Here is a 15,000-nt window from a genome sequence, read left to right on the forward strand (position 1 = left end):
CACACACACACCCACACACACACATACACACACACACAAATTTATACACATACATATGTATGTATATAATAAAAGCATTAGAGACGTGTGTTCAACAGATGCAAGGTAACCACTATCAAAACACACGACCGGAGCAACGCGCTTTCGTGTATTACATCCAGTGCAGATTAAGATTTATTGCACTGGATATAATACACAAAAGCGCTCTGTTCTGGTCGCTTAATTTTATAGTGGTTAATTTTCATGTATGTATGTATATATATATATATATATATATATATATATATATATTATATACCATACATGGGAATCCATTGAAAATTAGACACATCACAAGGTAGCCTGACCTGCATCCATGACCCTGAAGTCTTCAAGTGCAGAGACGTTGATGTAGGGAGGCGTGTGGATGTTCAAGTAGAAGGACCTTACGTAGAACCCTGCCTCATTCGACGCAACGCACTGATAAGGACCTTGGTCTTCCAGACGCGCCTTCGAGACCACCAACCTCTCGCCTCCGCCTACGATCTGAGATCGAGAAGAAGAGTGAAAAGATCAAGAAGGATTCTGGTGACGATTTGGATGTTACCAGCAGTGGTAGTAGTAGTAGCAGCTTTGTTGTTTGTAGTGATGAAGATGTTATTGTGTTGTCCTATAGAATGGATATTAATTCACTTGAATCAGTGTACAGGATAATCACCAAAATGGTACAAGAGCTTAGAAATTTACCATACGTAGACAGTCTTAAGCTTTTTAAGTTACAGTTTCTGGAAAGACAAAGGGTGCTGGGCGATCTAATAAATTATTCCAACAGGCCAAGGGCTCTAAGAAGGGTGATGTAGGCAAGGTCATCATATTAAAACAACGGGGGAGGACTCATAGTGATGGATTTAGATTGGAAAAATTCAGGTTTAAGAAATAAATAGGCAAAAATTGGTTTACAAACAGAGTGGGGATTGAATGGAATAGACTTAGTAACCATATAGTGAGCGATGAAACACTCGATTGTTTTAGGAGAAGATTGGTAACTTTATAGATAGAGATGATAGGTAGGTGATAAATGGAACTAGTGTAGGCTTTATGGCCTCCTGCAGTCTCTTTCATTCTTATGTTCTTATGTACAGTAGTATTGGTAGATTACAAAGGCAAAGGTTACAAAGGCGGAGCATGCCGACAGGAGACCTTTTGATCCATATCTAGGTCGGATGCAAAAAAAAAAAAAAAAAAAAATGTGGTAGTTGTACTACTGGCGGTTGTGGTAGTAGTGTCAGAAGTAGTAACGATGGTGTTGGCAAAAGAGGTAGTGGTAATAGTGGTGTTAGTACTAGTAGTGTTAGCGGTTATAGTGGTGGCGGTTCTGGTAGCAGTGATAATGACGGTAATGTGATAAAAGTGGCAGGTAGACTGTTGTAGGTAGTGATGATAATGATGCTTAACCGGCCTATGACTACAATAATTAGCTGATGGTGGTGGTGATCACCGTAAAGTTAATAAAGCGAATATGGTGGTGATTATGGAGGAGGATGGTGTTAGTAACTACTGTGTTGAAGAAACTGATCACGGTAATGTCTTGCCTATGATGAGGTTTGTAATGAAACGCTGAAACTACATGATGTACAATAAATGCGTGCCTATGAGTATGCCCCGTCTCCACCTCCCCCCTCTCTCTCTCTCTCTCTCTCTCTCTCTCTCTCTCTCTCTCTCTCTCTCTCTCTCTCTCTCTCTCTCTCTCTCTTTGTGTGCATGTGTGCATCTGTGCGTGTGTGTGCGTGAGTGTGTGTGTATGGTTCTAAGCTTTGAAGATTGATGAGCAATATCCTATGAAATATACATTACAATTTTATTTAGATTTTCGTCTAACATTGAAAATTATAACAATCATCATCATATCAGTAATGAGCCAATTACCAGATTGATAAAAAGGTATCATATATAAATCAGCTCATCGGATCATTACCAACTTTATTAATAATAACGTTATATAGACTCGACTGTATTTTCACTGTCATATCATGAAGGGGGAATAAAATTATTGCATATATTCATCTAGATAATGTTCTTTTTCTCCCAAAATTCAGCCTGAAGTATATGTGTCGTAAGAATCAAATGCGTTTTACATTCGAAATATTGGCATACTAAAAACATAAAATGTGGATATATCAAAGCTACTACCTCTCCCTTAGGATGAATTTACTATCGACAAAGGCACATTTTCTGTATTAATGGACATTTTCCATAGCGAGAATAACAAGTTCTCATCCGTGGAAAGAGTTGTGAAGTTACAATTTTAGGGAATTTCCGTGACATTCCGAACGTATCAAGTCACGATGCAATCTTTTATGAATGAAGAGTCCACTCAAAAATAAACGCGGAACACCCATATTACCCCCTATTATGCTACTCTCCTTAAATAACTCCTTTATTACATAATGTGGTCCAATATTGTCCTTAAAAATAGAAGCGTTGATAATTTTCTTCTGATAAATTTGCAATAGTCTTTCGCTAATCAGTGCACGCGGTTTGAATGGACAGATCCTCCAGTATGTGAAATATATATATATATATATATATAGAAATTACATATATATATGTATATATATATATATATGTATGTGTATATATGTATATATCATATATATATACATATATATATATATATTATATATATATATATACATATATATACATATGTATATATACATATATACATATATATATATATATATATATATATATATACATGTACATATACATATATATGTGTATATATATATATATATATATGTGTGTGTGTGTGTGTGTGTGTGTGTGTGTGTGTGTGTGTGTGTGTGTGTGTGTGTGTGTGTGTGTGTGTGTGTGTGTGTGTGTGTGTGTGTGTGTGTTCATTTTTTAACTCCGGGAGCCGAGATGAAAAACCTTGACCCCCTCCCCCCAGACCCTTTGGTCAGACTCTTCGAAGGCCTCCAACCTGGCCATATCCCTCTTAAAATTTGAAAAAAGTCCTTGGGAAGGGGTCTGCCTGGAGCTTCCTCCGTGTAACCACTACTCGAAACAAATACATCGACTCTTTCCAGAACCAAGGGGTCTGAGGAGTATTCCGGCCGCTTGAGGGAGGGGATGGGGCCTTATGCTCCGAGTAATGGACCGGCAAGTTCGCTAATGTATTTATTCATAATATATACTGAAGTCACGAGCTCACGCTTCTGGAAATCTCATACATCCTCCTTGGGAGAACGCATCCCCCCAGTTTGGATACACAAATCTGGACTAACCTGATGATCTGGAGTCTCAAGGTCTGGTCCTGCAAGCCACTGCCTCTCCGGTGGAGGAACTCCTCGTAGGACAAGACACTCGAGGTAGACGTGTCCGCCTTCAAGAACAGTTACAATTTCTTCCTCTCTCCCTCCTTCGATTTCAGGTGGAACTTAGGGAGATAGATAGAAGGGAATGCATGAGCAACCAATCAACCAGAGAGAAAAACAAACTGAAAAAAATAGTTAACGTTACATATAAATGTATCATGTATAAATGAAAATATAAATAGATTAATAAATAGATTATGACAATAAATGTTGCCGTTTTACTGAATGTATATCTGCATCCTCAAACTGGCTGGCAACTGTCATTAGGACCTCCCATATATCTTTCCAGAAAGGTACATTTGACAGTTGCTTATACCGTATTACTGTGGAATTGTTTCCATGCCACTACCTTACAGGTGTAGGATGGAAGCAATCTCCAATTGTAAATATTATATGAAAAGGCGGTTAGTAAAGATGTGGAAAAGGCATTTGACACTGTCTGGCAATGAAGGTCTTGTATACACATTGTACTAAAACTTCGAATTTGCCCTGCTGCTCTCACGGAATAAAGTAGAGGGGCTGCCTGTCCCGACTTCTTATATGTAACACTGGAAGGCCTCAAGGATATGCCCTTGTCCATAATCTGTATAACTTATATTAATATGACTTCCCACAATGAACTTCCCGCACAACCAAGCCTTTAGCTCTCTGTATACAGATGACATTAATCATATTAGCAGACACTAAACACTGGAAGTAGCTTTACACATACTGCAGAACATAGTTGACAATGCACGTGGATGGTAGCAGCAGTGGCGTCCAAATAGCTGTCTATTTTCACTGCAGCAGAACCAACGCAACTTCTTTTAAGATAAGCAACACAAGCATCTCTGTGAAGGATATCGCCAGTTAGCTGAGTAGCATGTTGGATTCTTTGTTTTCGTATAAAGAGAGCGAAAGCTAAATCCGCGTTGGACAGGCTGAAACGCTTTAAAACCACAACACTGTCCACCAAATGTCGGCTGTAAATAACTTTTGTCAGACTAATACTGCGCCCATCTCAGGGATCGAACCTGATGATATGCCCCACAAACAATTAATCCCGTCAAAAGGTTCAAAAGGTTGACATTTGTTTAATCGCGAATTCAAAAAGGAGCGACTTCAAAACTTCTGAATCATTTCACCACTATCCAAACACCCATCCACTCACCCAGCACAAATATATGACGTACTCAAGACGTCTTGGAAGACTTCACGTAGAACATGAACAACTAATACGGCACAGAACACCCAGACCTCACCGTGCAGACTATTTGTCTTCTGCGTCATCTACCATCTGCATATGCGAGAAGACGTGTGTGATCTGTGCCGAAGTCGTGTCTGATCTGTATCAGTATTAGTTCAAATATAACAATCCATTTTACACGCAGGAAGACAAATGAACATATGCCTCGTAAATGAGGTGAAAAAGGAAAAGAAAGAAACGAAATCGATTAATCTCAAGTTACTCCACACAAACAACAATACACTCATAAGTGTTTTAATTTCCCTCTAACTATAGGTATTCCATCTCTCTGCCTTTGTCTGCAACACTGTTTCTGACCCTCTTCCCCACTTTCTTTGATAATAATCGATACCAGCCCCAGCCCCCCCCCATCCTTCCTCCTCCCCTTGTCTCCTGTACCGCAATTAATAAATAAGTACAGAACTCGTAACATCTCGCTTATTAATAAAATTACCTCTTATACACAGTTACCTTTTCAATTTCCTACATTTCTCTTTCCTCCCCGTCCTACAAAAAACGATCCCATGGAAGCTTATTGTCTGGCTTAGTTGTTACTAATCCTAATCCTATACATATATTTTTTGTAATAAGCACTAAATATGTTATTAGACGAAAGATCTCAGTTTTATTAATCTAACTTTCCTTGTAGCTATTCCTTAATTTCAAATACACATTTCTAGTTTTTATTGTATTTATGTATTTATGTACGAGTATATAAGAATATGTATATATACATATACCAAAGGCTTTTTCACCCTACACAGGGGGTACCCTTATATATATATATATATATATATATATATATATATATATATATATATATATATATATATACATGTATATATACATGTGTGTATATATATATATATATATATATATATATATATATACTGTGTAAATATATATATATACTGTATATATATATATATATATCATATATATACATATATAGTATTTCATCATATCCTTTATGCAGGCTAGTCTTCCGACAAGTGGTTGTGTCAATTTGACATTTAGAAATAAACTCTTCTACTGGGATTCGAACCCCCCGTCAAATTAACACAAACACTTGTCGAAATACTAGCCTGCATAAAGGATTTGATGAAATACAGTACATACCACGTTCCACCTGAGTACCCTCGCAGAAGGGTCGCGGTGGAGTGACGAGTACGCTCCTCGCCTTGTAATATATATATATATATATATATATATATATATATATATAGTGTGTGTGTGTGTGTGTGTGTGTGTGTGTGTGTGTGTGTGTGTGTGTGTATTCACACACACTGAATGGTCCCCAGTGCAGATCTTAATCTTTTTTCAACCACATTAACTTTTTACTTTTAATTCCATGTCATCACGAACGAGACTGACAATGCGCTCGTCGGAGACATATACGGAAACTGATACGAATCAAAGCCAAGGGCTCGAACCTCAGCTCAGACATATGAAAGTAACAGTGAATAACCACTGCACCATCAAGAGAGATATAAGTTGAGTACAATTTCTTATATTTGTATGTTCGAGCCACATACATATATATCACGAAATACTGCTTTGATGTAATGGCGACTCACCAGTTCACATTTTTCTTCATACCAATGGGATATTCACGAAACGTTTAGAAATGTTGACGAACGTGAAAGAGATGAAAAATCTTATTCAGTGTAATATGACGTTTTACTTCAAGTACCCCCGAAAAGCTACTACGCATAAGGCGTAACAACTCTCGGTCATCATACGAAAGTAGAAACAATTTTGTCTTTAAGATTCCCTCTTCCAATTTGGCATAATTCTGATTATAATATGACCGTTTCAGAATGTCTGAGGATGGTGATGAATTTCGACAAAATTTTGGCACATAAAAAGCAAGAAAAATCAACGACCCTCATTTACATCTTTCTTTTACTTCTTTCTTTTCCTTTCGTATTCTCAAAATTCACTTGTCATTGATGTCATCAAATCATTAATTTGTGGATACTGAACGAAGTTATTTATAGCGTACTTCATCATATGATTTTTGCCACTCCTATAGTAATGAGGAATTGTAGTTATATGAAAAAATGATGAGATCAATGAAAGGCTATAGCGCGGTTCACACGAGCAATGTTTAAGCACCAAATTCCCGTTTTCTATGCAGCTTAAGAAACTCTTGTTTAACCCCCTGGCTATCGGGAGTTTTTCTCACCTGAATGAAATTGCCTGCAGGCAACAGTAATAAACCTAAAAGGCGGATTAACCAGTGAAAGAGTTGAGGAAAAAAAATAAAGATATAAATACACTAATGGCCCACTTTCGGAGAAGAATAGACGAAAGTAAAAAGATCCGTTATATTTCGATCACTATCTGTGATCCTCTTCAGCAGATGTCATTAGTATAATTTTACCAATGTGCTACGACATTACTTTGTTGTGGTTAAACATATAACCAACTGCTTATCGCATCTATAATTCCACGGATATTACAATTATTTTCCCAGTGAAGGAGCTAAGGAAAAAAAAAATTAAAGATATAACTATACTAATGCCCCACTTTCGGAGAAGAATAGACGAAAGTAAAAAGATCCGTTATATTTCGATCACTATCTGTGATCCTCTTCAGCAGATGTCATTAGTATAATTTTACTAATGTGCTACATGACTTTGTTGTGGTTAAACATATAACCAACTGCTCATCGCATCTATAATTCAAGGGATATCACAATTATTTTTCAATATCAGACCTATCTAACTCTATTAGACTTTTTTTTTTTATGGCTGCCACCAGACAATTTTAATTTAGAGAAAAAATGATCAATCCTTTCACATCTATTAAAAGAAATCTTCAGAGATAAAACAAAATCCCTTTCCGAGCCTATTCTAATTCATCTTTTCAATTCTTTTTACGACTATTATCTATTTCAGCTGACGCCAGATGATTTTATTCATCCAATGGAAATTCTATGCGTAGCTAAAATTTAAATAATCTTTCTCAATTCTAGTCCAGTAACCATTGGCTGATTCGGGCCAAAGGTTTCATCTAATTCGTTCGATCTGATGATTTAGTCTACCCAAGACTAAAGGAATTAACGTTTTTACTGACAATTCCATTTAATTCATTTGTACCCGTGTCACACTTTCGGAATTTTGTTTTAATCATCGATAGAGAATTTCAAACGGCTGAAATTGGAAATGCGGGCAGGACTGGATTTAAGAAAATACAGAGGACTAAAGGCTCCCAAGTCATGTGGGTACATATTATCAATGTGTTCCAAATAAATGTACAAAACCTCAGTAATGTAGGCACTTGTTATATATCATAGCACCAGACAATTTTGTTCAAGCTGAGGCTAACCTCCAAAACCTAGTATGGTAGCTTATCAACTTTAAAAGTCTCCTGCAGGATCACCGGCCTATCCCCAAGAGGGGACGTTAGAACCAGTGTACCTTTTCCACAGTGGCTTATTCCCGATTAGATAAGGCTGTATATATGCAAAGATTGACAGAATATGAAGGTGAGGTGGCAATGAAAAGCTAAGGTTAAAGTAAGGAGTTTTATTCAGAATCAGACGTTTCGACCTCCTGCTCCTTCTTCAGTGGACTGAGAAAGGCCCAAGAGTTCAAAAGGTCTAGTCCTGAATAAAACTTCATAGTCTAACAATGTTTCATTGGTACCTCATCTCCATATACAATTTTGTGTTTATGTGTGTGTGTGTGTGTGTGTGTGTGTGTGTGTGTGTGTGTGTGTGTGTGTGTGTGTGTGTGTGTGTGTGTGTGTGTGTGTGTGTGTGTGTGTGTGTGTGTGTGTGTGTGTGTGTGTGTGTGTGTGTGTGCGCGCGCGTGCATGTATGTAGTGTTTGAACCAAAACCTCCCGAGTCCAGAAGAGCGACATTCATCGGAAAACCTTTTCTCTTCCCCGGAATTTACCCAGGGTCCTCCTTGCTCGAAACGAGAACGCTAACCACTTATCCACGTTGACAGTCGATTAATATCTTAGTTACAGTGTTAAATATCGAAATAAAAAATACTCATGGTCTTGACCCTTCCTACATATCAAGAATCTTCAAGGTCATATCGACAGGTTATTCTTAGATTCAGCTATGGTTAACTTCCTGGAATGAATATATTAACTATAGTGTCAACCATAAAAAAGGAAAAAGAAAAAGAAAATACACAGGAACTTCCTTCTTACCAAGAACCTTCAAGGTCATGTCGACGTTCGTAGTTCCTGCAGGATTTGAAGCCCGGCACGTGTACACTCCGGCGTTGTCTTGCGTCGCTCGAGCCACCTGGAGACTGTAATCCGGTTCTTCCTCCGTCAGAGCCCCAAGGGAGTTGCTGGACCCGACGTAGATGTTTCCGAGCCCCGCTTCGCTGATGGCCACCGACCCATGCGACCATTCCACGGTAGGTTCTGGTAGGAAAGAAAAACAGGAACCTGGTTACACTGCTTTTAAGGGTATGAATAGTAAATAGATATTGCGCTTAAGGGTATGAATAGTAAATAAATTTTGCTTTTAAGGGTATGAATAGTATGTAGATGTTGCTTTTACGGGTATGAATAGTAAATAAATGTTGTTTCTAACGGTATGAATACTAAATGAATGTTGATTGCTAATCAAAATGTTTAAGGTCGCGAATTCCCCCCCCCCCCTATCAGGAGGGACGGTGTCCCTTACAAAGGAATTTGTAGTTTGGAATTCAATAACTCACGCCTTTGATTCAACTCGCTGGTGGCAGGGTTGGAACCACCATTACCTCAATCTCCATAGCAAGTAGCGACGCCCTAACCCGCTCAGCCAACGAGCATAAAAAATAATAGTAATAAACAAATCAATAACAGAAACCAATTCATAGATCCTTCTGCTGTAAAGAAGGCAGGTAGGTACTTTACCTCAAGGTTAGTATAACTATAAACAAATGTTCTGGTGAAAAAGAGCTTACTGTCGACATTCTTCTAGGACAGTTTCTGGTATGGGTGGTAAGGAGGACTGATGCAAGAATGCTCTGAAGAACACTGGAGTTGGAGGGTGAGAATGAAGATATGTGAGAAGTCAACTTTTTATATCTGCGCTTGTTACTGATTCTGAGTTACAACAGTTATTGAGTGAGTTTGGAAGGGCGTGTGAAAGAAGAAAGTTACGAGTGAATGTGGATAAAAGAAAAGTGAGAAGATGCACAATGAATCACAATGATGGTAGGACAAATGTCAAGGGTGACAGGCTGAAGGAGGTGGGGAGTTTTACGTATTTGGAGTTGCATATGGCAAGGAATGAAAGAGTGAATTATAGACAGTATTTTATATTATATATATATATATATATATATATATATATATATATATATATATATATATATATATATATATATATATATTGTTAATTCCGCTACTACTAACACTTTCAGTAAATCCACAGTCACAATTTTCTTCACTTTATTTTATGCACTTATACTAGTACATTACTCACTTGTAGGCCCCATGCCTCTTCCTTAATGTAGGGTTTAGCTAAGTTCCATTAATCAGTACGAAGGTGAATTAAACGTATTTTTCTTTTCTTTTCTTCCGAATAAAATTACAATTCTACAACTTAGTTGAGTAAGTACACCATAGGACTCCCATCTAGGATCCTTATACACCCACCAAGCCAAGTCTGCTTAGACGTCACTATTTAATCCATCCAATAATTTCGAACTTTACAAATAAGTGCCACCCTTTAAGGGCTTGACTTTACCTCCGTGTATCAATAATTTCTCTCTTCCACCACCCTTTTCTCCAATCAGAAAGGCTGTTATACTACCTCAAGCAATAATGCTTACGCAAGCACTTCTGTCACAAGCTTGAGTGACTTAGTGTTTACATTTCGTCACATCAGCACCTCTATCGATACCCTAGCATGTGTTTATAAATATTGGATGGTAAGCGAGAATATGCAACTCTGCAACTTCCTCTCGGCTATTGTTTCAAAACATTCAAGTCATAAAAGGAATCCTACCCCTCTATCTACTTGTCTACCTCAATCTACCGTCCTCTTACAATATATATATATATTATATGTATATATTATATATATATAATATACATATATAATATTATATATAATATATATATATATATGTGTGTGTGTGTGTGTGTGTGTGTGTGTGTGTGTGTGTGTGTGTGTGTGTGTGTGTGTGTGTGTGTGTGTACATATATATATACATATATACACATGTAAATAAATATATGTATATATATGTATATATATATATATATGTGTATATATACTATATATACATGTGTGTGTGTGTGTGTGTGTGTGTGTGTGTGTGTGTGTGTGTGTGTGTGTGTGTGTGTGTGTGTGTGTGTGTGTGTGTGTGTGTGTGTGTGTGTGTGTGTGTGTGTGCGCACGAGCAAGCGTACTTATGGACGTACTTGGGTGCGTGTTAATAATAATCAAGGAGAGATAGAGAGAAAAGGGGAGAACGTCCCGCCACCCCTTGTGATGCCTCTGCATATTTCAGCATCTAACTATTTATTCTCAGTGCTTGTAAGCTGCCTTCATTCCACCAACTTTTTATGCACGTTCTTTTTTTCCACTTGTCCTTTATACCCTTTCCTTCTCCTCCTCATCAGTGTTTTTTTTTTTTTTTTTTTGCTATACTTACACAGCACATCCACAGTAAGGCCGTTTCATTAACCTTCTCCCCTTTCCGTCCCCTCATGCAGAAATGGGGAAGACGGAGAGAAATCCCTTCGGGCTGCTTCAAATTATTTTTACACATGCTCCCTCACCCCCCATCCCCCACCCACTCCCCCTCATGCATCACAACATCATCCATACACAACCATTCCCCATTCACCCCTATCTTCTGTCCTCTCCCATCCTTCCTCAACAGACATTCCCCTCTTTCCAAATGCCCCTTTTACCCCATCCATCCATCTCTTCTTTGATCGCCTCCTCATGTTCACTCCTTCCACTTCTGCCTTCCACACCTCTTTTATTAATATTTCTTCTCTCATTCTTTATACTCTTTCATTAATCCTATCTCCCAACTCCTTTTCCAACCCCGTTCTCCTCCTCACTTCCTCGTTTATCACTCTATCCAGCCTAGTAACCCCTATCATACTTCTCAGGCACCTTGTCTCAAACACATTGAAACTCCTCCTCTCTTTCTCTCTTATGTTCCATGTTTCTGTCCCATACAGTGCTGTCGGCACAATTACTCCTTCATACAATCTTCTCTTAGCATTCATTCCCAAATGTCTATTTCTCTTTCATTTTTTAATCTCCTAAAGCATTTACTTGCTACTCTCAATCTACATTCTACCTCCACTTCCACTACTCCCTTTCCCGCCACATTCGCACCCAAGTATCTAAAACTATCCGCTTCCTCCAGCCTCTCTCCCTTAATACTTACTTCTAGTTTGCTGCCACTTTCTCCCCTTGCACATCTCATCTACCTTACTTTTACACATATTTATCTTTAACTTCCTTCCTTTGCACACCTTCCCCAACATCGTCACTAACTTCCTCACTCTCTCCTCTGATCCTGCTACAAGTGCAGTGTCGTCAGCAAACAACAACTGGCTTATCTCCCACTTTTCTCAATTTTCTTTAACCATGTCCAATCCCTGACCCATTACCCTTGCAGTTACCTCTTGCATCACCCCATCCATGTATAAATTGAACAGATTGATCTACTATGCCTAAAAGGAAAAATTATTGAATCATGTTTATCTCAGGCATATATGCAAAAAAATGAGTACGAGTTATGTGATAAATCATTGAGTTGATTATTAAGGTGTACCCACAATAGTTATAGTCAGTTGAACTGAGAAATATAAGATCAATATAACTCTACACATTCCTATGTACTACACATTCTCCCTTTTTGTTCCTTTTTGGGGTCTTTTCTGTTGTATGTTTAGCCACACTTTACACGAAAGTACTTAATTTCTCTTCACTTCCTTACTCTTGTGGTAATCTTGCATATATATATATATATATATATATATATATATATATAATATATATATATATATATATATATATAGATACACAACTAACAAATAAAAGGGAAAGATAGATAAAGAGAGAGAGAGAGAGAGAGAGAGAGAGAGAAAAGGAGTGGAGAATGAGACAGAACACATGTAGACGTAGGTGGGTACTCTCAAGAATTAAATTTGACAAAAAATTATTGTGAAAAAAAAAATACGTAGTAGTGAACGAAGACGACCGAAACTAGAGGTGGATGTAAAGGTAAGCAGGTACCAAAGGAAATGACAACCAGATACGATAGGTAAAGAAATCTCATGGACGCCCTATACTCTATACCTAAAGCCCTGTTCACATATTCAAGATTCTTGTCAAATGTTGTGAATTTGAAAAGCTGCAAGACGTCTTCGCTCTCAGTATTCTAGATTTTCCTAAGGACAATTCAATAATGTGTCTAGTATTTGTATAGGTTTAACTTTTCTTAGTTCGTCATTCAGCTTCTCAATATATGACACAAAAGTGATTTAATATTTGGAGATTGAAAAAAAATGTAAACCTAAGTCGTTTTTAAGCAAACGAACTCACTTATGTCGAGTAGGTATGACACGGGCTTAAGACGTGGCTACAATGCAGCCGAATCTCCTATACTATAAACATATTCCGCCTTCGTGGTACAAATTCCTCTCCTAGAGACTAACGCCCTTTTCCGTGAAGAAACTTGGGAGTCGACGCCGAGCGACCTCGTAACTTTTTTGGGGGAAAAGTTTTCGAAAAACAAAAGGTGGCAGCGGCATATCAACTTGGCCGCGACCAGAAATATCAAGACAAATGTCGTGGGAGACTGTCTTAAGAATCTCGTCTCCAGCTTCTTCCTTGTGACAGTGAACATGCGTGTCTGTGTGTTCACAAAACAATATAACATAAGTATTAATTATTGACTAATAACACAATGATTGGCACTAAAATCGAAACTAGGATGTCATTAATGACAGAAAAAAAGCTGACAACATTCCAGAAAGTCCTTTAAGAGCAAGCTGCCATAAGAACGGCCGATTTTCTTTCCTTTATTGAAACTGGGTTTCAACCGACTGTAGAAATCCATCTCAATCAGAATTTGCTACCTTCATCCATGTGATAGCAACACTTTTCTCTGTCTATCTCTCTCTCTCTCTCTTTGTCAGATAATTTCATCAATCATCGTAGCGGCTCCTCCCAGTAGTGAATGAACTACAAATTATATAAGTTAGACCTTTAGCTTTTTTTTTCTTTCTTTTTTTAGGGGAGGCAACACCCAATCGACTTTATTTATCTCTGCGGCGCCTCCCCCTACACACACACACACACACACACACGCATATATATATATATATTATATATATATATATATATATATACATATAATATATATATATATTACAAAGGATTACAAAGGCGGAGCATGCCGACAGGAGACCTTTTTATCCATATCTAGGTCGGATACAAAAAAAAAATCATATTAATAATAAAAATAATAAATAAAAACTATAATAATGTAAATAACAAATAAAATACATAAATAAATGCATAGGTATAGTTAAAATAATAAACAAACAGGTAAATAGTAAATAATAATAAATTGACATATAACTAATAATAAATGAAAATCAGACAGACAAATGATAACAAAACAAAAAACAAATATAATAAGATAAATTATAATCATTACAGCATATTACTTAGGTATTTATCTAAATGATTCTTAAAGCTTCGAACTGAACTACATTGCACTACCTGTGCAGGAAGTTTATTCCATTCATTAACTACACGGTTGGCAAAGTTGTTTCTACCTACTTCCAAATTGAATCTATTTCCAGACATTTTGAGACCATTGTTTCTTGTCGGATTCTCATTCAATTTGAAAATTTTGTCACTTTTGATGTTGTCAATTTCCTTTAAAATCTTAAAGACCTGTATCAAGTCACTTCTGAGTCTACGCTTTTTAGGGAAAACAGATTCATATGTTTTAGTCGATTTTCGTATGATTTATTTTTGATATTTGGAATCAGTTTTGTGGCTCGCCGTTGTACTTTTTCCAGTCTGTCAATGTCTTTAATGAGATTCGGTGACCATACGGAAACAGCATATTCCAAATGTGGACGAACTAACGATTTATATAGCTTGTTAATGAGTGATGGACTTTTGAAATCAAAAGATCGCGCAATCAGTCCCAGAATCTTATTTGCTTTCTCAGAGGCTGAAATACACTGCTTGGATAATTTGAGGTCGTTACTGATAATTACGCCGAGATCTTTTTCACTATCCACTTTTGTTAACGAATTTCCAAAACAACTTGTAATCGTACTTACTGTTATTTTTGCCTATGTGCATTACCTTGCATTTACTTGTATTAGATTTCATTAGCCACTTTTCAGACCACTGCTGTAATTGATCTAAATCCTCTTGAATATCTAATTGGTTTAAG

At 37.2% G+C, this 15,000-nt stretch overlaps 1 protein-coding gene across 1 annotated transcript in view; it reads right to left on the reverse strand.

Moving 5' to 3' along the window:
- The window catches only part of LOC143032553 (hemicentin-1-like), a gene marked incomplete at its 3' end in the record, with an annotated part of 400,485 nt that overhangs the window by 121,807 nt on the left and 263,678 nt on the right, over window positions 1-15,000 (reverse strand). Inside the window, 3 exon segments of the mRNA XM_076197423.1 lie at window positions 348-525; window positions 3,270-3,421; window positions 8,756-8,977. Of these exon segments, the coding sequence (XP_076053538.1) occupies window positions 348-525; window positions 3,270-3,421; window positions 8,756-8,977 (552 nt within the window).

Source organism: Oratosquilla oratoria, chromosome 1, assembly GCF_046742065.1.
Source record: "Oratosquilla oratoria isolate Oo_2021 chromosome 1, ASM4674206v1, whole genome shotgun sequence".
NCBI lineage: Eukaryota > Metazoa > Arthropoda > Malacostraca > Stomatopoda > Squillidae > Oratosquilla > Oratosquilla oratoria.